We start from the raw sequence: 27807 nt of genomic DNA on the forward strand, positions 1-27807 counted from the left end.
ACTGGTCCTATTTCCTACCTCTTCCAACACTGCCAATTACTCTCACCTCTCCCTTCATCTCCATTCCATTCCATGCCTTCTTCCATCCTCTCCATCCCAACATACCATATGCCTATCCTCTCTTCTTTCAAATTCCTCCTGAAATTCTGTGAAACATACAAATGCTAAGCTGTGTTAGAAAAATGCTGTCACTTCTCCATTATAGCACACAAAACAAAGCCCCTCTAGGAGTAACCCATCCAATGATTTTCATGTCTGATTTGTGCCAATTTTTTCAGATTTGGGTGGCTAAATTATCTAATTTTCAGGGGTACTCAGCACCTCTGAAAATTTCTGCTAATTTCAATGGGTGCTGCAGGTAAAGCGCCCCTTCAAAAATCAGGATGTTTATTTAGGAGGCTCTATTGAGGAATGTCAGCTAAGCTGCCAAACTTTAGGTGCCCAAGTTAGAACAAGAAACAAATCAACATTTTCTATGTCTTGTCCTGAGGGCAACTTTTATTTTTGACTTGTTAATAGGCTGCATTCGTAACCCATCCTCAAAAATTCAAAAAGCAAGACAGCATAAACCTTAGCATAAGCTTCCTCCCCAGGCTTGGCTCTTTTAGGAGTCTCCACAGAATCTCCTCTGTCCAAGCTCCCTAAACTGCATCTATCAGCATGACTCGGCAGTAATTACCTTGTACCACAACGCAGGGTTTTAGCACCTGAGTCTAGTGTGACTCAGCAAAAGAACTGTGCATTCCTACACGTGTTTTTAGGGTCAGCTACCCTATTACAGAAGGGATATCATCAGGTAGTTCTTTCCCAAATTGTTATACATGGTAGTTTAATATTGTTATAAATCCAGTGGGGACTGGATTTTTTAAATAATTCTAAATGTGAATTATTTTTATATCTACCAATTTGTTGCTTGTAAACTGAAACCAAACCAAAATAGACATTATTTTTGAAGCACCTTAAAACATTTATGCTTTGTTGTGGCAGCATCAGCTATTCGGCCATCAGAGGGGGCACAACCTAGCTAATAAATCTCCTTCACAGAGTTGGGTTGCCATCACTGATGGTGCTGATATAAAAAAAGAAAATGACGCTCACCCTCAGTGTCTTGCATTCATAAGAAACCCTAGAGAAAATATCACAGATAAACAAAATTGGCAGAAGAAGTTTATTTTTAAGTTTCTAAGAGGTTATTTAAAAAAATGCAGAATAAAAAAATAATTCTTAGCATGCAGAAGAATGCAGACTTAAAATGCAGACTTGCTCTGAAAAGGGAATAGGTAAAAACAGCACCTTCTTCCTCAACAGCTCTGCGCTCCAATGGTGCTGGAACAGTTTTTATAGTGGGGGGTGCTGTAGGCAGAAACTATATATTTGGGTTGTTATTACTACTTTAAGCCAGGGGGTGGTGAAGCACCCCCAGCACCCCTAGTTTGAGCACCTATGCTGGTCTCTGTGTGTTCAGAGTCTTACCTGCTGACTTTTATGATAAAAATATGTTTTTACTGCTTTATATAAGTTAGCCTTGCAGGGGTCAGTACAACTCAGAGGGAATGAGTTGGAGTCTATGCCCTTTTTTCCCCCTCATCATCAGAATTTTTCACTATTTTTTTCAGTCAGTTGCTCCTGCCCAAATGCACTGAGGGGAAAGGCCATTGCTTATGTGGTCCTGAAAATGATATTTGAAGAAATAGGTGTTGCACAAATGGAACTGTAGGCCTAAAATGACATGCAGAACCTCTGTTGGTAGTGATGCTACATCAGAAGGAAAGAAGGAGTTGCAGATCCCAGGTTGAGTTGCACAGCCATCAGTTAGAGAGAGAAATCTTTGTGCCTGTTAACCAATCAGATTTTGTATAGAAATAATTGAGACAATAAATATGGAGCCACAGTGCCAGATTTTACAGATCACTGTGCAGAGCAGAATCACTCTTTAATAGTTCATGTAAGGTGACTTTCATTTTGTTAAAGAGAAGCCAAAGCTTTGATGCCACTAGGCATCCTTGGAGGGACTTAGATGTAGAAATAATTTGTATATTGTTAATTATTTCTCCTCTGTTTTAGGTTTCATGAACTGGTTTATTTGTAAGTAGAGGATAAAGAGATCAAACAGCTTCTAGGTTTCTTTTCTTACTTTACATTTATTTATTGTTTTGGAGGGGGGTTAATGACTAATAAAGGGTGAAATTCATACCTATCAGAGGGACAGTGCATGCCTACATATCTCCTAAGTGGTATTAGGCCGTGTGCTGGATCACTGCACAGCAGAGAACTTCATCAAAGTCCTTTTTTTGGTGGTGGTGGTGGTGGTAGTAGTAGTAGTAGTAGTCTTATGTCTTGGGACAGTCTGGGTAATGATCTAGGGTATAGCACTGTGTGTTACCAGACCAATTAAAAAGGGTATTGTTTCTGGCAAAATGGCATTTGGTTGTGTAAATTCTATCACCTGTGCTTGAAACTGATAGTTATCACCTATATATACAAAAATGAGTGCTTCAGAAATCCTCTGTTATATATGTCTCCCCTCCACACTCTTTCTTGAGAATCCCTACCAGTATATGTTCCATTAAAGAACACTAGTGTTGTTCTGACCAATTTGATGATAATAACAATAAACTTAGTTCTTGTGCCCTTTACTCAGCACATCAGAATGAGTCTATTTTCCCCCATCACTCTGAACAGGATGAGTTAGGAAGAACTGAACCTCTGCGGAAGTAAGGGGCGGGGGGGAAGACAGCATTATGTGAAGCTTAAAAACAGTAAAGCAAGAATGACAGGATTTTCATACAACTAAAAGATTATCTTCTTTAAATTTCTAACTCTCATGTTTGCTCTTTATGGGTAGATTGTTAGAGCATATGTTCAGCTTTCTCAAGAGGCATTTAGGACTTCAAATGCAGTAATAAATTAATTTGCGAGATAGAGGCAATAATGAAGGATTCCATTTCAAATCACTGACATGCAACTTTTGTGGAATTTTCAAACACTAAAAAATATAAGTGACAGCCTCATTTATTTATATAAATGAACCCACTGATGAAGGAAGGTACAAGATTGACAGCATTAGAAAGGGAAGCTTTCTTTGTATCTGTAGGAGAGATATTGCTTACATAGCAGTAGTACAAGCTTTCCTCCATGTCACTTCGCCACCACACTGTCCTAGCAGGCCCACCTCCGCAATGTGAAGGTAGTTCAGCCACCATGTGTATCCAATCCTTTGTTTCTCTTCTGAGATTACCAAAATTAGTTGGTAATTTTGTGACATGGAAACATGTCAGCTAAGAACTGAAACCACCAGTTTATTCACATGGCCAACAATAGGGACAATTTTCTCTCAGTATCCACCTAAGCTAGATCATAATTAATGAACTGCTCTGTATCCTGTCACATAGTGCCTGAGCTATCCAGTTTTCTGTGACATCAATGTTATGCCAAGAGCACAGCAGTCTCACAACCACTAAAGAGCCATTTACTTGTAAAGAAGTGTAAGAAACATCTCTCAGGGGCTAAAAGTGTTAAAGAAATGCTTAACAGTATATTGAGTTGGCAGATTCTTAGGCTCAGATTACAGAAAAACATTAGCAGTGAAAGTCCACAAGACTTATCCTAATTTATCAGATTACTTCCTCAGAAACTCTTCTTTTGAACTGCTCTTCAACTAAAGAACAAATGTATAGACTTCAATGCTTAATAAAGCTAAAAGCTTCTCCCTGGGGTAATTGAAATTTTTCCATCAAAGGGTGGATAGACCTGGTTGCAGCTGCAACAAAGAAGAAACATATAAAGCCAAGTGGAAAGCAGTTAGACAGCATTGGTGGTACAAGACCATTGAACATGGTCTTGCTAATTGGAATCTATAGCACAGGACATTCCACTACATGCTGGGCAAATGACCCTGAAAGTTTCAAGTCTATCTAGTATAAAAAAAAGTTCAGATGTAAAAATAATCATACGAATGATGGATTCTGTATCCTTGAATGGGCATAACCAACCAGAGATCTGGGTAACTGGCAAATTTCTTTTTTAAATAAGGCCCTTTGAGCCCCATATATGCATCTACTTTCACAAGCATTTCAAAACCTGTCTTCTAATAATTTCACACAGAGCTTTCAGAGAAGCAATGTTCAAAAGAATAAAAGTAATGAAACACAGCAAAGTTTTACATTTTTATTTCTGCACTTTGGGAAAATTCCTATTGAAGACACAAGGCAGTTCAAATTGGAATTTCTTTACTGCCAACAAAAATGAGTAACTCTTGATCTAACGAAAAAATTACAGAGATTGAAAAGCAGAGATGGACTTGGGAAATGTTTCATTTACAGCAGGATGCAGCCCTTATTGCACTTGTATTTCAAATTGTTATATCTGTGGAGACCTAAATTGCTCCTGTATAGGGGTTTTGGGAGCTTTAGGGCTTTCTGTCCCTGAGGAACTCTTATAGGTAGCTAAAATCACAGACTTCATCGTTATGAAACTGGATAAATTTTGTTCAGCAATGTCCTTATTTTAACTGGAAATAAAAGAACACTTAATAATAAAACTGCTTATTTCTGTCTTTTGTCTTACTTAGACTGTAAGGTCCTTGGGGCAGGGACCATCTTTTGTTCTGTGTTTGTACGGTGCCTAACACAGTGCGGTCCTGGACCATGACTAGTGCTCCTAAGCACTACAGTAATACTACTATTAATAATAATAATTTTCAAAATATTTGGTATACAGTTTAAATGGTACCATCAAATGGGCATGGGCACATCCTTTTAAAGGCCCAGATCCTGCAATCTGATTTATGCAGGCTCACCCTTATGTCCTGTGGTGGGGTGTACAAAACATGCACTGGAAGGGAAAGGGTTAAAGAGATACTCTGGACCCAGGCATTCCCATCCCACTGCACCTGCGAAGCTTGCCCAGGTTGGAGGAGGAGTTTAAAAAGAGTAACTCAGGGCCGGGCAGGCAGTGGAGATAAACTGACCTACGCTCAGAGCTCCTGAGAAGGAGCACCACAGGAGCTCTTGCTGGTTGAGGCCTGGTGATAGGGCCCTTACCAAAGCAACAAAGAAGGGGCCTGAGGTTCTTTGAAGGTTAGCGACTTTATTTTAGTGTTTAATTCTTTACTGTACCCACTCCTAGCTTCAGAGCCCATGCTTCAGCATGTGCCCCAACTTCTGAGCACTGTGTACAAAGTATTTTCAGAGCACTAGAATTAGCCCCACCATCCAACTCTGTTGACCCAGGCTGGGAGACTCACCCCTGTGGGCTCCAAAATGCTGTGTAGACATACCCTAAGTGTTTCCAGGAGCAGGCCCTACATTAGACAATGACAGAACAAAAATGTCACTACATAATGGCCATCCACACAAATACCCATCTATACCCAGATGCTTCTCTCTTTGGCCCATTAGCCATCTCTCTCTCACTTCCCCTTATCACCTCCATTTTCCCTGTCCTTTTCACTCTGGTCCCATCACTTTCTTTCCCTCCATTTACCATACATCACTTATCTGTCTCTTCTTTCCCCACCTGCAATCTATCTTTTTATCTTCCTCTCTTTCCCCCTTTCCCATTCTTTCCCACTCACTCACATATTCCCGTCTTTCCTCATCAACGTTTCCATTCCTTTCTCTGCTATTCTTTTTCCTCCCTTTCCACTTCTGTTTTCATCTGCTGTTCCCCATCCTCTTCCTCTCTTTGTTCTCATCTTTGCCCCCTTTCATCTGCTATCTCCTCTCTGCCTTTCCATTTCTCTTCTCCCACGTTTCAGCTCTTCCCACTAATCCCTTCCAGTCCCACTTTTTGATAGTATCTTAATGTATTCTGTCTCTGACACTAGACTTTTCTCCCTCACTGTCTTAACTAACATTTCACATGCTGAGCACAGGAGCTCCTTTCAGAAGTACCAATTCAGCACAACAGGGGAAAGCCCAGTGCTGGAGGTATTATTCCATTAAGATAGGCTAGAACCAGTAGGTATGGAAAATTATGGAGCATAGTGCAAACTGTAGTTTAGAGCACCAGCAATTTTTAGGGCTAAAATGATGAGTCTTGGAGCAATGAGGTGCTTGTGGTATCAGGAAATACAGTTTTTAACATGCCAGACAGATGACCTAGAGCAGTTGCTACCAACACAACAAAGTAGTAATAAAAGGAGTGGTTGTATTCTGAAGACATAAGGTTCTGAGTACTTGTGTAATAATGTAAAGGGAAGCAAGAGACCAAGCAAAAAAATTGGGTCAGTTTTGCAGTTTTCAGCAGAATTGCCTTCTTATAACTGCAGTAGCTTGCTTCATTAATCCTCTTTTTAATCTTATCAAATAGATACACAGTGGAAAACACCATTCTGCTAATCTTACAGTATGGTGAGGAAGACAGAGAAAAGACAAGAAAGTGGCCAGATTCCACCTCATCATCTTCAGCTTGATTGCAGTTAACCTGATACCTCTGCAAAGCCAAATGATTATTCAGAACAAGATTGTCTAAGCTAAGACAGCAAATACTAGAGCCACTGAAGCCGTATTTTAACCTCTTGACTGCTAATTTCACTGCAGGACAATGTATACAATGCACTTTTGTATCTAGCAGTGGTACTGGTGATGGGCAGTGTATATCTGTGACAAGGTGATTGCCCATAGTGTTTTTGAAACACCTTGAATATAAATGTTTTATCCGTAGCCTTTGACTATTAATGGTAAATCTTCTCCCCCAAATATCACTGAAAAAGTTCAGCAGACAAAGTTAACATCAAATAGGGCCAATCCAACATCCATTAAAGTAATGAAAAGAATCCTCTTGACTTTAATGGGAATTAAGTAAGGCGAATATTGGCAAACCAACTGATACTGAAATTCTTCTTCAAGTGATTGCAGATGTCCATTACATTAGGAGTGTGTGTGTGTCTTGTGCACCAGAGCCAGAGAGTTTTCCCAAGTAGTACTCATAGTGGCGACCACACCTGTGATTTGGTATCCCTCATGCTTGAGCCAAAGGCATAAGGGCAGAGCCGCCCTGCCAAAGCTTCAGTTCCTTCTTATCATTGGTGGTCAGTGTGTGCTATTAGCTCATTCTTCTGCAAACAAGCTGTTATAGTTAATTCTTGTTGTTAGTTAGTGGTACTCATTTTGAGTCCTTGGACCTTCTTTCTTCCCCCACCCTCTCATTTAACATATTTTCCACTGTTAGTAGTTAGTGGACTGTGGGCTCTGCCTGGTACCAGGAAAGCCTGTGCCAGGGTCCCCTGGCTTCAAGCCCTGCTCTGGTGTCACAAACCAACGCCCATGAGCAACCCTCACTCTTGCTGTCTGAAGTGCTTGGATAAGTGTTGTGTCAGGAGTAGGTGTGTGATTTGCTGATGCTTCAAGACAAGAAGTAGGAAGCAGAGAGAACACCTCAGGTACCTCCTTGTGGAAGCCACTCTTTGCCTGGCATCAGTACCACCTCGGTCAGCTAAAGGGAATTCCTCTCCATCCTTAGCTTTGGATAGAGACAGGAGGAGCTCCCCTTCACCGGAGCGGTACTCAAAGAGGCACAAACTCTTGGGGCACTCTTGGCCTCTGAAACCAAAGAAGAGGATGACTTCCACATTGTCAGAGTTCTCTTTGTGGGACTCCTCAACCATAGAGGCTAGTCACTCTTGTAACAAAGGTAGAGTGCACCCTTCGGCCCTCCACTCCCTGGTACCACATCCTGGGGCTCAATCAGGCCAGAGTTGTTGATTCTGGTTCCTGTGCTGGGACCATTGAGGCTGGTTGTTTCCTCAGCACAGCCCATGCTCACCAAGGGGCAAAGGCCCTTTTGGTGCTAACCACCCTGGAAACCTGTGCAGCTGCAAAGAATCTGCTGAGCTTCTCAGGCCTGTCACACATGGTGCACACATTGGCTTCCATGTTGGGATTTGCTACAGTGTCAGTGACTTCAGGTCTGGTCCACTTACAGCAATCTCGATGCCAGCTCCGAGACCAATGGTAACTGTTCTGCCTCAGCACATATACTGACAGCCAGGAAGCCCTCAACGTTGTCGACGATGCAGGCCTGTCATAGATAATGGTTACACTCTCCAGCAACACTGCCCGGTTCCACTTCACCCTGGCCTTTGGATCATCTTAATTACTTGTTCTTTCTTATGTTTAACCAATAAAGTTTTAATTTAAATAAATGCTTTTAAGTATTTACCAAATCACCACATACGAGCAAAAGCTCTATTTAAAATTAACTTCAAATCTATCTATTTAATATTAAATAATTTAAAAATTATAAATACCCCTAACTCTTTACATCTTTAAAATCAATATTCATACAACATGACCCATACTTCTACTGAAGATTTGAAATGTCCAACCAAAATTAGAGTTGTCCTCTTTCACCATCCAATGAGGGAACAAGACATCAGCTTTTCAGTTCTTGCAACTTGGACTGGAATTTTCCAGTCTCTTTATGCAGCACATTTTGTCACACTAGCCTGTGTAAGACAAATTAGGCTGTAAATGTTGGTAGAGCCACCTTAGGACACTGGCTGGTTTGCTCCAGTCAGCAACTTACCTCTGCAAGTCACTTTCCATGGTCCTTTGTGTGGTGCATCCCTTGGCTAACTTTGCAATTATGCTTGTTCAAGTTTGTTTCTCCATCAGCCCTCTGCTAGTTGCTGAAATGTCCAGTTTAAAGCTCATAAAATTTATACAAAATCTCTCTATATTCTTTGATGGTCTTTAAACTTGTTTAATAGTCCATTATACAATGCAAAGACACTTCAAGAACTCTTGTTCTCTAGCAGATCAGAAAGCTGTATAAATGTTCCATTTCTGTTCTCTTTCTTTTAATAACATTGGTGGGACATTGGTATGAATGGCTGAGTTGAATTTGTGTATTATTAACCAAATAGTTACATTTCTGATTCTTCCACTTGGAGACCAGCTATCCTTATAAAAACAATACTTGGTTTCAGTTCTTTTTATTTACTGCTTCTTTCATTACAGGTACATTTCATTAACTTGATAGCATAAGCATGCTTGATTGCAAATATTAGCCTTACTTCCTCACTTTATTACTTAAACTAAAGAAATCAATATGAACACAACCCCTTTCTTTCCCAAGCAGGATTGCCTATGAGGTAAACCATGTCATTAAAGTTTACAATATTTTGCCCAAAGCTGTATCAGTTATAGCTGACATCCATTTTATACTTATAACTTTATTTAATTGCAATATTAGATTCCATCAAGTTCTGTTTTCACTACTGTATCTAGCACATCATAGCATGTCTTAATGTTTGATTTTTTTTTAATTCATTCATTCACAGACAGGGAAAAAGGGGAAGTCTCTTTTAGCTGCACCAGCGCTACTTTCTTGCAAAAAGGCTGCAGCAACTGTGAATTTCTTCAGATTTTGAAGAAATCTAGCCATTAGATCTTGGGTTTTTATTCTGTCAGCCCTCTGTTCTGCCTTTTCTAAAAGGCCTTGTTGCCTGGGCAATTCTTAAATAATAAAAAGTCACAACTTTGGGGCCTTAGTTACTACACAATACACCCAGGGCCTGCCTTCTGTGAAAGATTTTCAACTGAAGATTGTGGCACAAAGAGGAAGTTAAAAAAAGAAAAATGGTGTGGTACACACTTGTTAGCAATTATTGTTGCAGTATCCCTGAGGCTGGTTCTAATTAGATTTCAATGCTTGTACACTTTAGTTATTAATAATTATGATCTTTATTATTTTACTTTAAAATAATATAGTATTGGAAACGGAATCAGAGCTATTCCCGTTCATTGATACGCATAGCTTCAAAAGGACTAAGAATAGAACAATATATCGTAATAATATGGAAGTTAAAATGTAATATACGTGTTGCATGTTATAATAGAAATTTCAAGAAAGCCAGTCTAAAGGATTAACTGAATAGTTGGAGCCTGCATCAGCATGCTCACAGTGTTAGATTCTAAATTATGTTACGTTGCTTTCTAAAGATATTTTCGACAGAAGGGTGGGGAAAGCCAGTGGGGCACAAAAGGAATAAATTACATTTATCCCTAGCATAATTTAAAATAATTATTGCTATCTTATTTTTAACTGTAAAAGGTTAAATTCCACCCCTCCCCAACACACACACAATTAAGGTAAAGCCTTGTTAAGAGTGACAAACAAATTCAGAAAAAAACTAGGAAGTTCTCAGTTTAGTTAGCATCTACCTCTAAGCTATGCCTCAAGACATTACTGCTGCCACTCCATCAAGGGCCTGATCACACTGGGCTGGGAAATGACTTAAGAAACTGTGATTAAACTCTGTTTAAAGGTGATTCTAGCTAATCCAGTTCCTAACACATCTTGGGGATCACATTGCAGTCATGTTTAAAAAGACATGTCTAATCTAAACTGTATTTTCAAGCATAGTTCTGACATGGTTTGCCCCATCACATTTACTGGCTAAACTTGTTAGAAACTGGTCTAGCCAGAATTGTATTAATCTAGGTTTAAATATGATTCCTAAACTCTGCTTAAAGCTCCATGTGGACAGAACCATAAGTATACAAAGATTAAAGACAGGGTTGCCCACATTCAAATTACAACATATGCACATTCCCGTGTGTTTTTATTTATTCCTAATTCATTAAGGACTTTATCTTTAGTGAGGATGAGCACCCACACCTCCCACTGGCATTTCAACTAGGTGCTCAACACTGCTCAAGGGAACATAGGTAAGGGAACATTAATGAGGATTATCTACGTGAGAAAGGGCTGCAGGATTGGAACCTAGAAGTCTAGTGCAGACCTGCTATTTTAATTTAAAACTCAGCTATGTTCCATAGGTTTCATGTTTTCCATGCACAAAGAGCGAAACACTTTTCTTTGTCAGTCTATGTATTTTTCTTTTAGGTTAAAGAAAGTAATAAACCAAGAAAGAACAAATAAATATAAAGGGAACAAATATGAAGGGATAAAATTTTAGGCAGTGCCTTGTGTTGGGGGATGCTGCAGAACTATGGAAAGCTGGGGGATTGAGCAAACTTCAGCATCCCTTCACTATCAGCCTACTCCTCAATATGCTAGGTCAGCTTCATATGTTGCTACAGAGGGGGTCAGAGGTTTTGTATTTATGATAAATTACATCCCTAGGGATGTACAGAGGTCCCAGCACTACCCTGGGAATGGAAATTTCCAAAACAACAAAGTTCCTTGCCAACTGTATGCAAGGCAGTGTCTGTGAATGGGTGAAATTCACTTCAGTACACAGGGCCTACAAAAGGCTATCTATACCATTTAAAGTAAAGCTGGGTTTAAGTTGCAATGGAAGCATTTTACAGCCCCTCTGTACTGGGTTAATTTCACCCAATAACAATAACTTCTTGAAGCTTTCATAAATAGGGTAAGGGTTTAAAGATTAGTGTTGTTATCTGACTTTGTTATCTGGTATGGTATGAGTTTCTTCTACCAGGATTCTTGTCACCATGGCCAAGAGCAGCTTTCATATGATGGTCCCATTTGCTTTTTGAATGACAGCTGCCAGTTCTGTTTTCACAGCATATGAAGGCTGGCTACACAATGGCAAATCTGAAACTCACCCATGTGGCAAAAGCAGGCCAGAAGTTTGTTTTACTCCTCATTACAACTACTTTTCACACAACACTGAGTACGTTGTTGCCTGGAATAAGTCTTTTATTTTGGTGAGCACGCATGTCACCTAGTGGCTCCTGAACAAATGGGTGAAAAGTTGAAACTCTTGAAATTCTTACACATCTGAGCTATTTCAGTGTAGATGAGGAACACAGTCAAGAAATATTTTCTTTTAACATTGGTACGTCAGGCCTTCATTATATGGTTGATGATGAATTGACTCAATCACTTTCTCTTTTTAGATTCCAGCAACAGCGGCCAGCATATAATAATATGCCACCTATTGTATTTTGTAAGTTATTCATATCCTCTTCATTTTCTAAATTGAGTGAATTTGAACCCTATATCTGTGAAATATTTAATGTGGGTGAATTTATGTGTGTCCCCTCCTGCACCCCAGTCCTGATCCCCCTCCTGCCCTCCGAACTCTCGGTCCCAGCCTGGAGCACCCTCCTACACCCCAGCCCCACCCCGGAGTCTGCACCCCCCAGCCAGAGCCCTCAAACCGCCTGGGACACCAACCCCCTGCCCCAATCCAGAGCCCCCTCCCGCACTCTGAATCCTTCATTTCTGGCCCACCCCAGACCCCGTACCTCCTCCCACACCGCAACCCCCTGCCTCAGGCCGGAGCCCCCTCCCATATGCCGAACCCCTCAGCTCCAGCCCAGAGCCCCCTCCTGCACCCCCAAGCCCCTCATCTCTGAACCCACCCCAGAGCCTGCAACCCTAGCCGGAGTCCTCACCCCCTCCCACACTCCAGCCCCCTGAGCCAGCCTGGTGAAAATGAGCGAGTGAGGGTGGGGAGAGCGAGCGACGGGGGATGAAGTGAATGGGGGGGCATCAGAGCAGGGCATGGGCAGGGCCTCGGAGGAGGGGCAGGGCAGGGCATGGGTGTTCAGTTTTATGCAAGTAGAAAGTTGGCAACCCTAAGAACAAGCAAACAAGCCATAGACATTTAACCCACTTCAAAGAGGAGTTAGCAGGGATTGTTTTTCATTGCATCACAGAGGTTGCTAAGTGGTAGCTATGGTTTATTGAAAACTGTGTTAAAGTTACAAGCTATCGCTTTAAGTTGCATAGACTACAACAGCAGAAGGGACCATTGTGATCATCTACTCTGACCTCCTGCACATCCCAGGCCACAGAACTTCACACACTCCCTCCTGTAATGGGCCAATAACCTCTGGTTGAATTGCAAGGGGTTTCCTGGTCCTGCTTGCAGGCTAGGGGGCTTTGTACAGAAGTGTGTGAGATCTGTTTTTTCAGTAGTCAGTTGGTGAAGAACCAACACAGAGCAAGGTGAGTTGAGTTGTTGTGCCTCTCTGCCTTATCGAGCAGCTTGCTTTGTCTCTCTCTGGTTTTGGGTTCTTGGGTGTTGGGGTTCTAGATTCTAAGAAATAAAGTAGTATTAAATTGCAATCTTCCAAAAAAGAGTAATTTTAAAAATCTAATACATTTATGGTACACACACAAAGATAACAGTAGCCTTTTCATGTGTAAAATGGAATGTAAAAACAAGATCATAACACTTTTGGTTAGTAAATGAAGAGACAAGTCTGAATTTGTCTGCACTCTCAATTTTGCCTAAATATTTCTGCAAAGAAAAATATGTTTAGATAGTTTGCTCTTGTTTTTAATAACAAAGCTCTGGGACTATGCCCAGTAAAATGCAACAGCTCCCTTTCACTTTCCTGGAAAGGCTTGTAAGTCAATGAAGACACTAATATCTCTTGTAACAGAAAGAGTTGATCACCTTGTAATAGGGTGACCAGTTGTCCGATTTTATAGGGCAGTCCCGATTTTTGGGTCTTTTTCTTATATAGGCTCCTATTGCTCTCCACCCCCGTCCCGATTTTTCCACAGTTCCTGTCTGGTTACCCTACCTTGTAATACATAACAATAATAAAAGGGTTCTTTTTATTTATCTTCTTATTTCTGAGCCATTAGGGTACATACAAGTCAAACTTTCAAGTTTTTCTCTACAGCCATGGGGGAGGGGGGGGGAAATCTAGTGTGTCTTTAAAAAAATCAGTTCAACCTTGTTTGGGACCACAGACACTAAAGTTCCTTAATCATACACATATGGTTATTGCATGAAGTCACTAGAGCAGAGTTAAAGTTATTTGAGTATTTCAATACTTTTAATGTTTGGATTTCATTTAAGTTTAACTTAAATTCTGAATTTCCTGGGTTTATAAGGGTGATTTTTAAGGTAATTACAATATCCCTTTAATTATTTCAGCCATATAATTGGTATCTTAACTCAATTTTAACGTAGTTTTTGTCAAGGTATATTTAAAAAAACCCATTATGTAAATGACTAGTACTCCCAGGTGTAGTCTTATTGATTTATATGGAACTACTTTTGAGGAGTGAGATTTACAGGATTACATGTAGCGTGAAAACAAATTCTTTGGGATCTCACATAATGAAAAATATTCTACAATAATTAGTATCTTACATTTAATCAGTTTTATGCCATTTCTAATTCCACAAATCAGAATCCTGCCCTCTTTTCTGTAAGCACTTGCTCAAATGTGAAAAAGAAGTTACAAGTTGGAGATCCAAAGCTGTGCTCCATGAAGGCTCCTGTGTCTTAATACAGTGGGGAAGGTTTGTGGAATGAAGAGCCTAGTCCCGAGCCTCTCCCCCACAGCCACGCCACCGTGCAGGCCGCGCTCTGGCCCACCGCTCCCGCTGGGTAATGTGGGGAGCGCAGCTGGCTCTGGCCAGATGTTGCGGCTGCAAGCTCCTTCTGTGGTAAGGGGACAAGGAGCAGAGGTTGGTTGGATAGGGGGTGGGAGTCCCGGGGAGGCTGTGGATGGGGTCAAGGCTGTCAGGGGACAGGGGGGTTGGTTGGGTTGGAGGTTCTGAGGGGGATAGTCAGTGGGCGGGAAGTGGGAGGGGATGGATGGGTGCGGGAGAGAGGCTGTTTGGGGAGGCACAGCCTTCCCTACTCGGCCCTCCATACAGTTGCGCAACCCCAACGTGGCCCTCGGGCCAAAAAGGTTTCCCATCCCTGATCTATATCATCTCTGACAGGTGTTTATCCAACCTGCTCTTAAAAATGGCCAATGATGGAGATTCCACAACCTCCCTAGACAATTTATTCCAGTGCTTAACCACTCTGACAGTTAAGAAGTTTTTCCTAATGTCCAACCTAAACTGCCCTTGCTGCAATTTAAGCCCATTGCTTCTTGTCTTATCCTCAGAGGTTAAGAAGAACCATTTTTCTCCCTCCCCCTTATAACAACCTTTTATGAACTTGAAAACTGTTATGTCCCCTCTGTCTTCTCTTCTCCAGACTGAAAAAATTGGGTTTGTTTAATCTTCCCTCATAGGTCATGTTTTCTAGATCTTTAATCATTTTTGTTGCTCTTCTCTGGACTTTCTCCAATTTGTCCACATCTTCCCTGAAATGTGGCACCCAGAACTGGACACAATACTCCAGTTGAGGCCTAATTAGCGTGAAGTAGAGCAGAATTACTTCTCATGTCTTGCTTACAATACTCCTGCTAATACATCCTAGAATGATGTTTGCTTTTTTTGCAACAGCGTTACACTGTTGACTCATATTTAGCTTTAGAGCCACTGTGACCCCCAGGTCCCTTTCCGCAGTACTCCTTCCTAGGCAGTCAGTTCCCATTTGGTATGCGTGCAACTTATTGGGCTTTGCATGGGGTTGCAAGATTTGGCCCACAATGAACAACAGAACAGGAATTGATACTCTTGAGAGTGCATATGTCAAGAAATAAAAGTTGTCTTATTAAGGTTTCCAGCTGAACTTTTGGTTGTGTATCTAAACCAAACCTTTAAACATTTTGAAGTTAGACCACTACTATTTTAAAATTACTTTCTTTCCTCCTGTGGCAGGGTCACTGCAGGGCCCTCTTGGCTCCCGCTATGCTAACAATTGTGACAAAGTTCCTCCTCTGTCTTGGTGGGTCCTGGGCTTATTGGCAGATTTTCTTGCCTCAGAGATTCACCAGGTGGGTTGGGGAACAGCCCAGAGACCATCCCCTCTGGAAGAACCCACAGTCCAGGTCAATTGGGAGGTTTGGGGGGAACCCAGGCCCACCCTCTACTCTGGGTTCCAGCCCAGGGCCCTGTAGACTGCAGCTGTCTATAGTACCTCCTGTAACAGCTGCATGACAGCTACAATGCCCTGGGCTACATCCCCATGGCCTCCTCCAAACACCTTCCTTATTCTCACCACAGGACCTTCCTCCTGGTGTCTGATAACACTTGTGCACCTCAGTCCTCCAGCAGCACACCCTCTCAGCTCCTTGTGCCTCTTGCTCCCAGCTCCTCACACTCCCCCCACAAACTGAAGTGAGCTCCTTTTAAAACCCAGGTGCCCTGATTGGCCTGCCTTAATTGATTCTAGCAGCTTCTTCTTAATTGGCTCCAGGTGTCCAAATTAGCCTGCCTGCCTTAACTGGTTCTAGCAGGTTCCGGATTACTCTAGTACAGCCCCTTCTCTGGTCACTCAGGGAACAGAAAACTACTCATCCAGTGACCAGTATATTTGCCCTCGACCAGACTCCTGTACCCCACTGGTCTGGGTCTGTCACAAAAGTCACTCAGAGACCCTGGGTTGAGTAATGACTGGAGTCATTTATTTACAGGTTGTGCTCCTACCACCTTTTCGCCATACACAGCTTGGGTTCTAGTGTCTGCCCCCAGGAGGGAAGAGCTATTGCTCTGCTTCCACTCCCTCCTAGCCTTATATATAGCACCAGGCTAATTGGTGAATGGGAGACAGCTGCCTGCCCAATTAGGCACAGGTTTTCTCTAGCCAGCTCCCATTTACTTCCCTTAATGGGAGCTGGTGTGATAGAGAGCTGAGTCAACAGTTCTTGCCCAGTACCCTATCACACCTCTCCTATAACCCTCTTACTATCTTCAGATGCCTCCTCATTTCCTATGTTTTAGCTGGAACCAGATGCATTAAAATACTTTCATGGTGCTTGCAACCTAGGCAGAACAACAATTTACAAAAAGACTCATGGGAATTTTTTTCTTAAGATTTCCACCCTGTTTTCTAGACCAAGATGGCTTCTGATAAGCATTCAAACTTTAGATGTTTATCTAGACTTAACCAGTTACTAGTAAAAACTTTACATAAAACACAGACTGAAGTTACTTAGGTCCTGATTAGGCAAAGCACTTAGAGACAGATTATTAAAGGTATTTCGGCACATACAAATCCCACTGAAATTAATGGGAGTTAGGCACCTTGGCAGTTTTGAAAAATCCCACTAGGCACCTAACTGGATCATTAAGCACCTAAATACCTTTACAGATCTGGCCTTTATGTACTATTGTTGGATTAAATTATGCTACAGTACATTGAAAGTTTAGCCTGTGATGGGCACTATTCATGGTAATTATTGCAAGCTGCCTGCTTGTTCTTAGAGAATAAAAAAGAAGATTCATGAATGGTCTTAAGTTTCTGTTCATATTTATACCAGTGCAAGTCTGGAGTAGCTAAATTGACTTCAGTAGTCACTCCTGATTTACAGTAATCTAAATGAAAGCGGAATTTGGTGCTGTCATCTTCCTCAGTCTGATTGCTTCCAAGTGGCTGTCCAACCTCCTGAAAACAGCTGCCCTGTGCCCCATTCTTCCCCAGCTGCAGCAACCTGCCGCACTAATAGTCTGTAAACAAGCTTGTCCTTTTAAACACCATCAAGTGCATATTTTCAGCAAAACAATTTTAATCAGTCAAATTCACATGCAGATTACATTGGCTCAAGCCAATTCTTGTTATCATTATTGACCAGAACTGTGCATAATATTCCAAATATGGTCAGACTGATGCTTCTTACAGTTCTAAAATAACTTCATTTGATACCTTAATTAATACACAATGGAATTTTGTTTGCCATTTTTACTGCTGAGGATGATGCCTAATATTTAAGGTTTCATTTTTACCCCATGACACAATTTTTTCCAAGTATTGAACACTGAAACAATGAATAGCTTCAGAAATATTATTAGACTTCCCAGAGAAGGTCTTTAAACAATTCAATTTTTTGCCATTGGGTCTTTGGTTGCATAACTGTTTGTTACATAATATTCCTTTTGAGCCTCTCATAGCTTGATCCTCAAAGGTGCTGAGTGCCCTCAACTAATGGGAACCGAGGGCACTCAGCACCATGCATAACTGGACTCTTATTGCCTCTTTTTATGACACAAAACCATTTAATAACCAGCCGAGATTTGTCCGATAAAGATTTATCCAGTATTTCTTGTAGTTAAAGGTTGAAATGAAATTAATGTGACTCAGTAAAAAGAAAATATTTATGCATGTGAAAGGACTAAGGAAGATGCAAATCAAGCAGCCATTGTATCCCTAGTACTACCAGATCCTCAAACAAAAATTTGAAATATCTGAGTGGAAAAAAAAGAAAGAAAAGTCTTCTAACATGCTGAAAAAAAATTATGCTCACATAAAAGGTAACAAGAAAACATTCTACAAATACATTAGAAGCACGAGGAAGACCAAGGACAAAGTAGACCCGTTACTCAGTGAGGGCGACGGCGGGGGGAAGATAATGTGGAAATGGCAGAAGTGCTAACTGTCTTTTTTTAGTTTTCACCAAAAAGGTTAGTAGTGATTGGACGTCTAACATAGTGAATGCCCGTGAAAATTAGCTAGGATCAGAGGCTACAATAGGGAAAGAAAAAATGTGTAAAAGGTGTCTGCTGGTGGAGTTTCTCAGAAAGCAGGTGGGAGAGCTACAGGAGGAGGTAGCTAGGTTGAGGAGCATCGCTGCCCATGAGGAATTCATTGAGAGTATTCATATGGAGCTATCCAAGGCTGAGGAAGCTATCCAGCTAGAGAAGACTGTCATGCCAGCGGGGGAAGAGGATGTGGCTCTGTCACAGGGAGGACACTGGCTGCTGGCTACTTCTGGCAGTGCCACAGCGGGCAGTGCTCCAGCCTCATTCCCAACCCACCCACCATAGTGATGAAGAACTGTTATATTGTGAATGCCAGTGAAAATGACAAATAGAGAAGAACTGATTGAGAATTTGAAAATGGAAGGCAGCTTAGGTGAAAGTGATCGTGAAATGGTAGAATTCATGACTCTAAGGAATGGTAGGAGGGAAAACAGCATAATAAAGATAATGTATTTCAAGAAGATAGACTTTAGCAAACTTGGGGAGTTGGTAAGTAAGCAAGTCTAAGGGAAAAACAGTTCAAGAGAGTTGGCAGTTTTTCAAAGAGACATTATTAAGGGCAAAAGAGCAAACTATTCCATAGTGTAGGAAAGATAGGAAGTATGGCAAAAGACCACATTGGCTTAACCAGGAGATCTTCAATGATCTGATCCTCAAAAAACAGTCCTACAAAAAGTGGAAACTAGGTCAAATTACAAAGGATGAATATAAACAAATAACACAAGTATGTAGGACTACATAAAGGGTAGCAATAAAATATTCTATAAATACATTACAAGCAAGAGGAAGACCCAGGACAGGATAGGCCCATTACTCAATGCGTGCAGGGGAGAGGGGGGGAATAATAACAGAAAATATGGAAATGGCAGAAGTGCTAAATGATTTTTTGTTTCAGTTTTCACCAAAAAGGCTAATAGCAATTGGATGTCTACCTTAGTGAAAGCAAGTGAAAATGAGGTAGGAGCAGAGGCTAAAATAGGGAAAAAACAAGTTAAAAATTACTTAGACTAGTTAGATGTCTTCAAGTCACCAGGGCCTGATGAAATACATCCTAGAATAATCAAGGAGCTGACTGAGGAGATATCTGAGCCATTAAAGACATGGAAGATGGGAGAGATTCCAGAGGACTGGAAAAGGGCAAATAGAGTGCCAATCTATAAAAAGGGAAATAAGGACAATCCGGGGAATTACAGACCAGTCAGTTTAACTTCAGTACTCAGAAAGATAATGGAGTAAATAATTAAGCAATTAATTTGCAAACACCTAGAAGATGATAAAATGATAAGTAACAGCATGGATTTGTCAAGAACAAATTATGTCAAACCAACATAATAGCTTTTTTTTGACAGGGTAACAAGCCTTGTGGATACGGGGAAACTGTAGATGTGGTATATCTTGACTTTAGTAAGGCTTTTGATACTGTCTTACATGACCTCATAAATAAATTAGGAAAATACAACCTAGATGGAGCTACTATTAGGTGGATGCATAACTGGTTGGAAAACTGTTCGCAGAGAGTAGTTATCAGTAGTTCACAGTCAAGCTGGAAGGGATATCAAGTGGGATCCCACAGGGATCAGTTCTGGGTCTGGTTCTGTTCAATATCTTTATCAATGATTTCCACAGTCATCTTGGTCAACTCTGAACTGAATTTGAACCAACCATGGTAGATGCGGATATCTAATGCACAAATGGAAAATCAAGGACTCCCTGGTGTGCAAATGTTGTTCCCCAGAACAGACCATCGAACATATCACTACCTACTGCCCAATTTTCTAAATATGAAGGAGGCATTACTGCAATAAATTCTGCTACTCCTGATGTAGCTATTTGGCTCGATCAACTTCAGCTGAAATTGTAGTTGCTGCTCTACACCAGCCAGATGAAAGAAGAAGAATAGAGAGTACACTTATCAAGTTTGCAGATGATACCAAGCTGGGAGGGGTTGCAAGTGTTTTGGAGGATAGGTATAGAATTCAAAATCATCTGGATAACCTGGAGAAATGGTCTGAAGTAAACTGGATGAAATTCAATAAGGACAAATGCAAAGTACTCCACTTAGGAAGGAACAATCAGTTGTAATCATACAATATGGGAAATGAGTGCCTAGGAAGGAGTACTGCAGAAAGGGATCTGCGGGTCAGACTGGATCACAAGCTAAATATGAGTCAACAATTTAACACTGGTGCAAAAAAAGCAAACATCATTCTGGGATGTATTAGCAGGAGTGTTGTAAGTAAGACACGAGGAGTAATTCTTAAGCTCTATTCCACGCTGATTAGACCTCAACTGGAATGTTGTGTTCAGCTCTGGGCACCACATTTCAGGAAACGTGGACAAATTGGAGAAAGTCCAGAGAAGAGCAACAAAAATGATCAAAGGTCTAGAACAGGGGTCGGCAACCTTTCAGAACTGGTGTGCCGAGTCTTCATTTATTCACTCTAATTTAAGGTTTCACGTGCCAGTAATACATTTTAACGTTTTTAGAAGGTCTCTTTCTATAAGTCTATAATATAGAACTAAACTATTGTTGTATGTAAAGTAAATAAGATTTTTAAAATGTTTAAGAAGCTTAATTTAAAATTAAATTAAAATGCAGAGCCGCCAGGACCCGGGCAGTGTGAGTTCCACTGAAAATCAGCTCACGTGCCGCCTTCGGCACACTTGCCATAGATTGCCTACCCCGGTCTAGAAAACATGACCAATGAGGGAAGATTGAAAAAAATTGGGTTTGTTTAGTCTGGAGAAGAGAATACTGAGAGGGAACATGCTAACAGTTTTCAAGTACATAAAAGGTTGTTACAAGCGGGAGGGAGAAAGATTGTTCTCTTTAACCTCTGAGTATAGGACAGGAAGCAATGGGCTTAAATTGCAGCAACGGCAGTTTAGGTCGGTCATTAGGAAAACCTTCCTGTCAGGGTAGTTAAGCACTAAAATAAATTGCCTATGGAGATTGTGTATATTACAATTAGTTTTCTAATATATGAATGAGAGAACATGATTAATATTAAGTGTTATAACCATCAGCGGCTATGAAAAGGTAATTTTTATATGTTTAACTAGGAGTTTAGATACTTGTCTGAGATTAGTAGGCAGTTTCTGAAATTTTAACCTTTCATCTCACAGAATATGTTTACACATTAAAAAAAAATAACATCAAACCTTTCCCATTCATTTGACATTTTGTAATTGCAAGGAATCTGTTTTGTTTTAAAGGTTGAGAGAAGTACTTATTTAGGCCCCATATTGTGTAGTGCACAGAGTTGTATGCATCATTTCCCAGACTAAGGGTTTTCTGTGTGAATTTGGAGAGCCACCTCTTCAGCCCCTTATGTGCCTATTTGGGAAAAGCCCGCTGCAATTTGGGGAGGCCAGGGCCCCATTTGTATGTGTGGGAAAGTCCTGCCCTCCTGTGTCTGTGTATATACACTTAAGCCTTTTTTCTTGGAGTCAGGCCCTCCTGTGTATTTAGAGATCCTCCCTCTCCTAGGGATTCTTGTTTATATTAGTGTCCACAACGTGTAGGTGCTTTTCCAACACAGAAGACGCAGCCCTTACCCCAAAGTACATGTAATCCAAAAGGATGAAGACAGACAAATGGTTGAGGAAGAAGGGAACATACCATACCAAGTGAATAGGATGATGACAGGCATAAGGCGTATCAACTTTGAGTGATTTAAACATACTGGATTCCGCTTCCTTCATCTTTCCTCCATCATTCAACACCTGCTCTTTCCCTCCCAGCAACCCGCAACTCTGCTTCCAGTGGCATGCCTCCCCCTTCACAACATTTGATCCAACTCTTTGGCAGGCCGTAAACAATACAGTGTTGTGGGAGTGGTGGAAGAAGTGTGGGTGGGTGGGAGGAGGTGATTAAGGGATGAACAAAGTAGCCTGCTGTCCTGTGACTGTGGAAGGCCCCCTCTCCAGGGTGGGGAAGGGAAACAGGTTTCCGGGGTCTGATCGTGAAGGGGTAGTGCCCAGGCGAGACTTAGCCTCACTCTTAGCAGCTGTAAACAGGCGGGCTGGGGGTGAGCCCCCATCTCCTGGGGATCAGCCAGCTCCCGCCCTGGCGGTGGGAGCGTGGAGGGAGTTGCCTTGCGATCCCGCGTGTGGGCAGGAAGCGAGACCCTTCTCCTGGGGACCAGCCAGCCCTCTCCCGGGTCGGGAGCCCTGCGGGACTGAGTTCGCCCGGGGCATGGGCTAGGCGGGGTGGTTAGGGTTAGGCCTCGGTCTCGGTCGGCGGGGGAATGAGCCCGCGGCGGGGGACGAGCCAGCGCCCCGAGCTCTGGGTGGCGGCACCGAGGGCGCTCTGGGGACAGGTGGCAGCCAGCCCTTGTGTGCGTTAGGCGTCAGCCCGCGCCCTGGGGGAGCCCGTTCTGCCGCTCCCCGGGGCGGGCGAGGGGGACTCAGGCTCGCCCAGGGCGCGCGGGGAAGGCCGGAGGGGACCCGAGCGGGAAGCGGCAGCTCGCAGGGGGACAGGCGCCCCGCCCGGCGTGAGAGGGAATTGGCCGCTCCAGTGTGTGGGGAGGGGCCGGGGAGCCGAGCGGGAACACCCCGCCCCCAGTGCGAGGGGAGAGCGAGCCGAGCCGGCGCCGCCCCGCGGTGGGTGAGGACTCGGAAAGGGAGCCCGGGGGGGCCCCCCCCCACCAGTGGTGACAGTTTCTAGAAGCCCGTCCCGGCGTCCTTTGCGGTCTCAACATGGAGGAGCTGACCGTGGAAGTGCGCGGCTCCAACGGGGCCTTCTACAAGGTATCGGTCCGGGGCGGGGGGCGCCAAGCGGAGGGCGCGGGGCGGGTAACGGTCTCCGTGCCCCGGTCTCGGCCTGTCCCTCTCATCCAAAGAAACCGTTAGGGTAGTTTCGGGCCCGAGGCGCGGAGGGGGGGGGGGGGGGGGGGCGGGGGGGAGCGAGGCGGGGCCTGCGGGGCAAGGGGGGGTGTGTGTGGGGGGGAGGTTTGCTTGGGTGTAGGGGGGAAGGGTGGGCTGGAGGGAGTGCGAGTGCTTGGGGGGCGCTGGGAGAAGGGGGTTGGGTTGTGGGGTGGGGGTTGGGGTGGGAGGAGACATCCGTGTGGGGTAGGGTTTGAGAAGGAGTTTGGGGGCGTGTAGATGAGGTTTATTCTCAAAGGATGGGGCTAGGACCTTGCAAAGTGGAAGGGGGAGCCTGAGGCAGGTTATCAGCTGACAAACGGAGACAGATTTCTTCCTTTTGGGGGGGTGAAGGTTTGGATTATTCGAGGGATAGAAGCTTTTTGGAGGAGTGTGGATTAAACTGCTGAAAATAAAAGCCCATATAATATAATGCTTAGGGACTTGGAGTTTATTTATGTCATCAGAAAGCTTCCTTCACCACCACCCTCCCTGGTATGCCAGGATGTTACAGGATCAATACAAAATACTCTCAGCTGTTGCCTGTCAGTCTTTTTCCCTAAGCCAGGCCTGAGATGTTTGAGAATCCCAGCTCTTTTTATAGAGAGAGAGCCCTCTGTGCTCCTTTGCAGGAGGGCTGATTGCAGCCATCATTGTGAACACTCACTTTATGCTCTGCTCCCTGTGCACTTAATTTCAGGACTCCCTTAATCACTTACATCTAATCATAATAGCCCACTATGTAAGACAGTGATTTATTTGCCCTTTTCATGAGTTTCTGTTGGTTAGGGCTATAGATTTACAGTCAATATCATATGGTAATAGGGTGACCAGATAGAAAGTGTGAAAAATTGGGACGGGGTAGGGGGTAATAGCCACCTATATAAGAAAAAGCCCCAAATATCGGGATTGTCCCTATTAAATCGGGACATCCGGTCACCCTATATGGTAATTGTATAGTATGTAAACACAGTTGGTGTTCTAAGGATCATAACCAGCTGATTTTACAAGTTTCAATCTTTTAATAGATAGCTGTTTGATAAACTAGTAAGAGGGTCTCTGATAGAACTTACTAGGGAAAATTGTATTTCCACTCTTAATATGTAGTGTTGAAATTTTTATTGAGATCAACAGTGTTGTTAGACTTTGACAATTAAAGGAATTTTAAAAGTCTTATTGAGATTTTGAAAGTCTCATCAGAACACACATTAAAATCCTTCATCATAAGAGAAAGATTCTTTTAAAAAAGAGAAGGGAGCCTTTTCTGCTGGTTAGAGTAGTCAGGAATTTTATCTAGATATTATTTCTGACTCTGCCATTGCCTTGCTTTGTGACCTTGGACAGTTTACTTAACTATGCTACAGTTTCCTCATCTGTTGAAGAATACGGGGGTTTACAAGAGTGTTATGAGGTACTTTAGAATCTTTGGATGAAAGGATCTGTGTAAATTCAAAATTATCATCATATAAAGCCTGCTTTATAATCTGGAATGATGAAGTGTCCCTCCAAGTAAGTGAGAATTGGCAGAGCTGAGTCTGTACCATATTGTATTTAGCACTATGAAGAAGGGTGGTTAATGGAAGTAATGGGCCATAGGGAGGTGACCTATAAGTGGGTTTTACTTAGAGCTGACCGCCAAACTGGTCATTTCTATTAACTGAGATCTGGGGAAAGGATAACATCTAATACTGAATGTAGTCCAGTTATTAAGAGTTAGGTTTATAATCCAATTTCTTTCTGAAAGCTGGGGTTGAGATGTATTGAGTTAAGGCTTTTGGTCACCTTGTGATCCATATCTACACACCCTTTCAGAAGATTCTGTTTTGTTTCGGTAGATAAATATGGTGAAATAACATCTGCTGATAGCCAGATCTGGTTGGCCTAAAGAGCTGTTGCATGTTAAGCAAGCAAAGGTTGCATGCATGTCTGGGGATCTAAATTGCTTAATTTTTCTGTCTAGGGTTTAGAAGGGAGGGAGGGAGGAATCAGACTAATGCTTTCAGCATCCCTGGGTAGTGATAGAATAGCAAGACTTACAAGAGGATCACTATCTCAGGTAAGGTCAGTGTATGGAAGGCATTACATTTTTCTTCTGAAGGGGAAAAAAAACATATAAGATGACAGGATGAAACCTGAGGGTTCCATTCAGTGTCCTGGATTCAGACTTACTATTACAGTATACCGCAATCATGTCATGAAATGTGAAACTTACCCACCGTGCCAGTAGATACAAAGCCAAGCTAATAATTGTGTAAAACAAATAATTCTTGTGTAAATGACTTAACTGCAGCTAAGCTATAATCATGTGCTTACAAAAATCTTTAATATTAAATCAAATTTGCCATGTTTTACTGTAGTTAGTGCTGTACTCTTTAGAGCTATGAACATGGCATCAATAATAGCTTCTCTTGTCCCTCACTAACTGCTCTTCATTTGCTAGAATTTTAGAGTTCTTCGTGTGTGCATTATAAATGACATAATTTAGTAAGGAAAATGGTTATTGTACTTTTCTAAAAATAGAAAAGATCAAAATCTATTTTCCACAATATAAATCAATTTATTTAAAAGGGGTAACTGGTTATGGTGTATGCTACAAGAGGGATTTCTTGATGGTTAGCTCTTGTAATATAATAATCTGATTTAACTCTAAACCATTAACCTCCAAACCAATTTTAAATATCTTTTGAAATAAACATTATCTGACAAGGTTTTACTAATCATTTTTACTTTATCCAATGGACAGAGAGTACTCTTCTCATCTTACTCCCCTTAGAAGGTTCACAAATTAAAGCCCTGGTCCCTCAAGTTGTTTCATGTGGGCTGCCTGCATGGAACAACTTGTAGGATTGGGGCCTAAGGTATGGTGAGGCCAAGGCAGATAATTTGAACACTAGGTAAATTAATCTTTTCAGGATCATTCAGATGAGCATTTAAAAAAAAACCTGGTTTTAATAGCGTGGTCAAAAATAAAGAAACTTAATGCTACAATACCTGTTGCAATCGTATTTTGCCATATTGCTTGTGTGCATTTAATGGCATAAACAGCAATGCAAAATACTACTTATGTACTAGGAGGCCACATTGTAGTTACTGTAGAAACTATACTTTTGCATTTCCTGATTTAAGTGCATTTGTATTCTCAATTATTATTTGTTAACTGTAAGATCAAAATAAATTTTGTTGATAAAATAAAGTTGACATATTTTTTGAAGGATTATTTTTTATCCAACACACATTTTTAATAACTAGACTTGCATGCTGAAAAATAACACACAATGGACCAAAAATGTCCCTAGCATAAGCAGGTGCAACTCCCTGTTTAACAGTGGAAATAATATGCACTTATACCCAGGCTAAATTTGAGCCGGTATTGACTAATGCTTCAGGTAGTCATAGGAAAGTTGTGTATGTACCAGATGTCATTCTGATTCCCCAGGAATTCTGTCTAAGAAATGACCAGTAGCAGTAAACTACCAAGTGGGGCCAGGGTAGATTATTTCTTTATCTTAAATGTTTTAAGATATTATAATAAGGTTAGGCCTTAACGTATTTTGTATTAAGTTCATATTTCAATTTAAACAGGTTTATTATCGAAGAGAAAAGCTTAGTATTTAAATAACAATAAAAATCTGATTTAAATTTTAAAAAATCTGATTTTTAAACTTAAAAAAAAATCATCCATTTTTATCCACCCTGAGGAGGGTCTTTTTATTTGTGTATTACATGAAACAATTCTCACATAAGTGGCAATTATAAAAATATAGTGCTTAGGCATTAAAAGGCTTAAGGGTTTGGTAATAGTATTCAGATCTTTTGACCTCAACATCAGAGCTTCAGACACAACCCACAACACTACTTACCAAGGCCTTTATTATGTGAGGTTCTTTCAATGAATAAGGTGCACTTAGTCTAGTTTGTAATGTGCCAGGTTTCCATAACACAGAAATTGCCACCCTCCCTTGTTAGCGATATCAGCAAACAGACTAATGACCGAATGAGATTGAACTCCTTTCTAGAACTGGTCCCTCCTAGTTGTGGTTGAGATACATCTGGGGAGGGAACTTTCACTACTGTCAGTTGGGCCTAATCCTAAACCCACAAGCAAAGCCTCAGGTAAGGGAACTTCTGTTTTTTGGGAATACTTAACCTCAATTTGGAAGCATCACCCATGGGGCCCCAAACAACTGGTCTGCATCAAACCTACTCTTGGATGTAGGGAAGAGTGACAGATATACCCTCCTTGCACTCCTCACCATGTGAGTTTATGGCCACACCTGAGCTGTAGTAGAACCCCAATATGTCAGTAGCTCTCTTGTGGCGTTTGATACAGAGATCTCCATGGTGTGTGGAGACCCTTTATTTTGAGTCTCTGGTTCCCAATCTAGCACAGAAGAAATCTTGCTTGGGCACAGGCATCTTCCTCCCTCCCCCCCCCGATCCCCTCCAATATGTTGTGAATGCATAAGATACCTCTGGGTTTGCCCTATTTTGGATAGTCCTCTTGCTGAAGTTACAGAATTATCACCATTCACTTATTTAAAGCTTACCTGTTTGCCTTTTTCACCATATTGTTTTATTTGCTCCATCTTACTGCTCCCTTTTTTCTCTGAGGATTTCTTTTGTTTATTCCCAAAATTGTGTTTTGGCATAATTATCTTC

The 27807-nt window shown here is 41.8% G+C and overlaps 1 protein-coding gene across 3 annotated transcripts in view; it reads left to right on the top strand.

Moving 5' to 3' along the window:
* The first annotated feature begins 22879 nt into the window (after positions 1–22879).
* The window catches only part of FXR1 (FMR1 autosomal homolog 1), a 65620-nt gene continuing 60692 nt past the window's right edge, over positions 22880–27807 (top strand). For all 3 annotated transcript variants that reach the window (XM_034780625.1, XM_034780628.1, XM_034780627.1), the window contains exon 1: positions 22880–23034. In XM_034780625.1, coding sequence (XP_034636516.1) covers positions 22984–23034 — 51 coding nt within the window. In that variant the 5' untranslated portion in view covers positions 22880–22983. The remainder of the gene's footprint in view (positions 23035–27807) is intronic.

Source organism: Trachemys scripta, chromosome 9, assembly GCF_013100865.1.
Source record: "Trachemys scripta elegans isolate TJP31775 chromosome 9, CAS_Tse_1.0, whole genome shotgun sequence".
Taxonomy (NCBI): Eukaryota; Metazoa; Chordata; order Testudines; family Emydidae; genus Trachemys; species Trachemys scripta.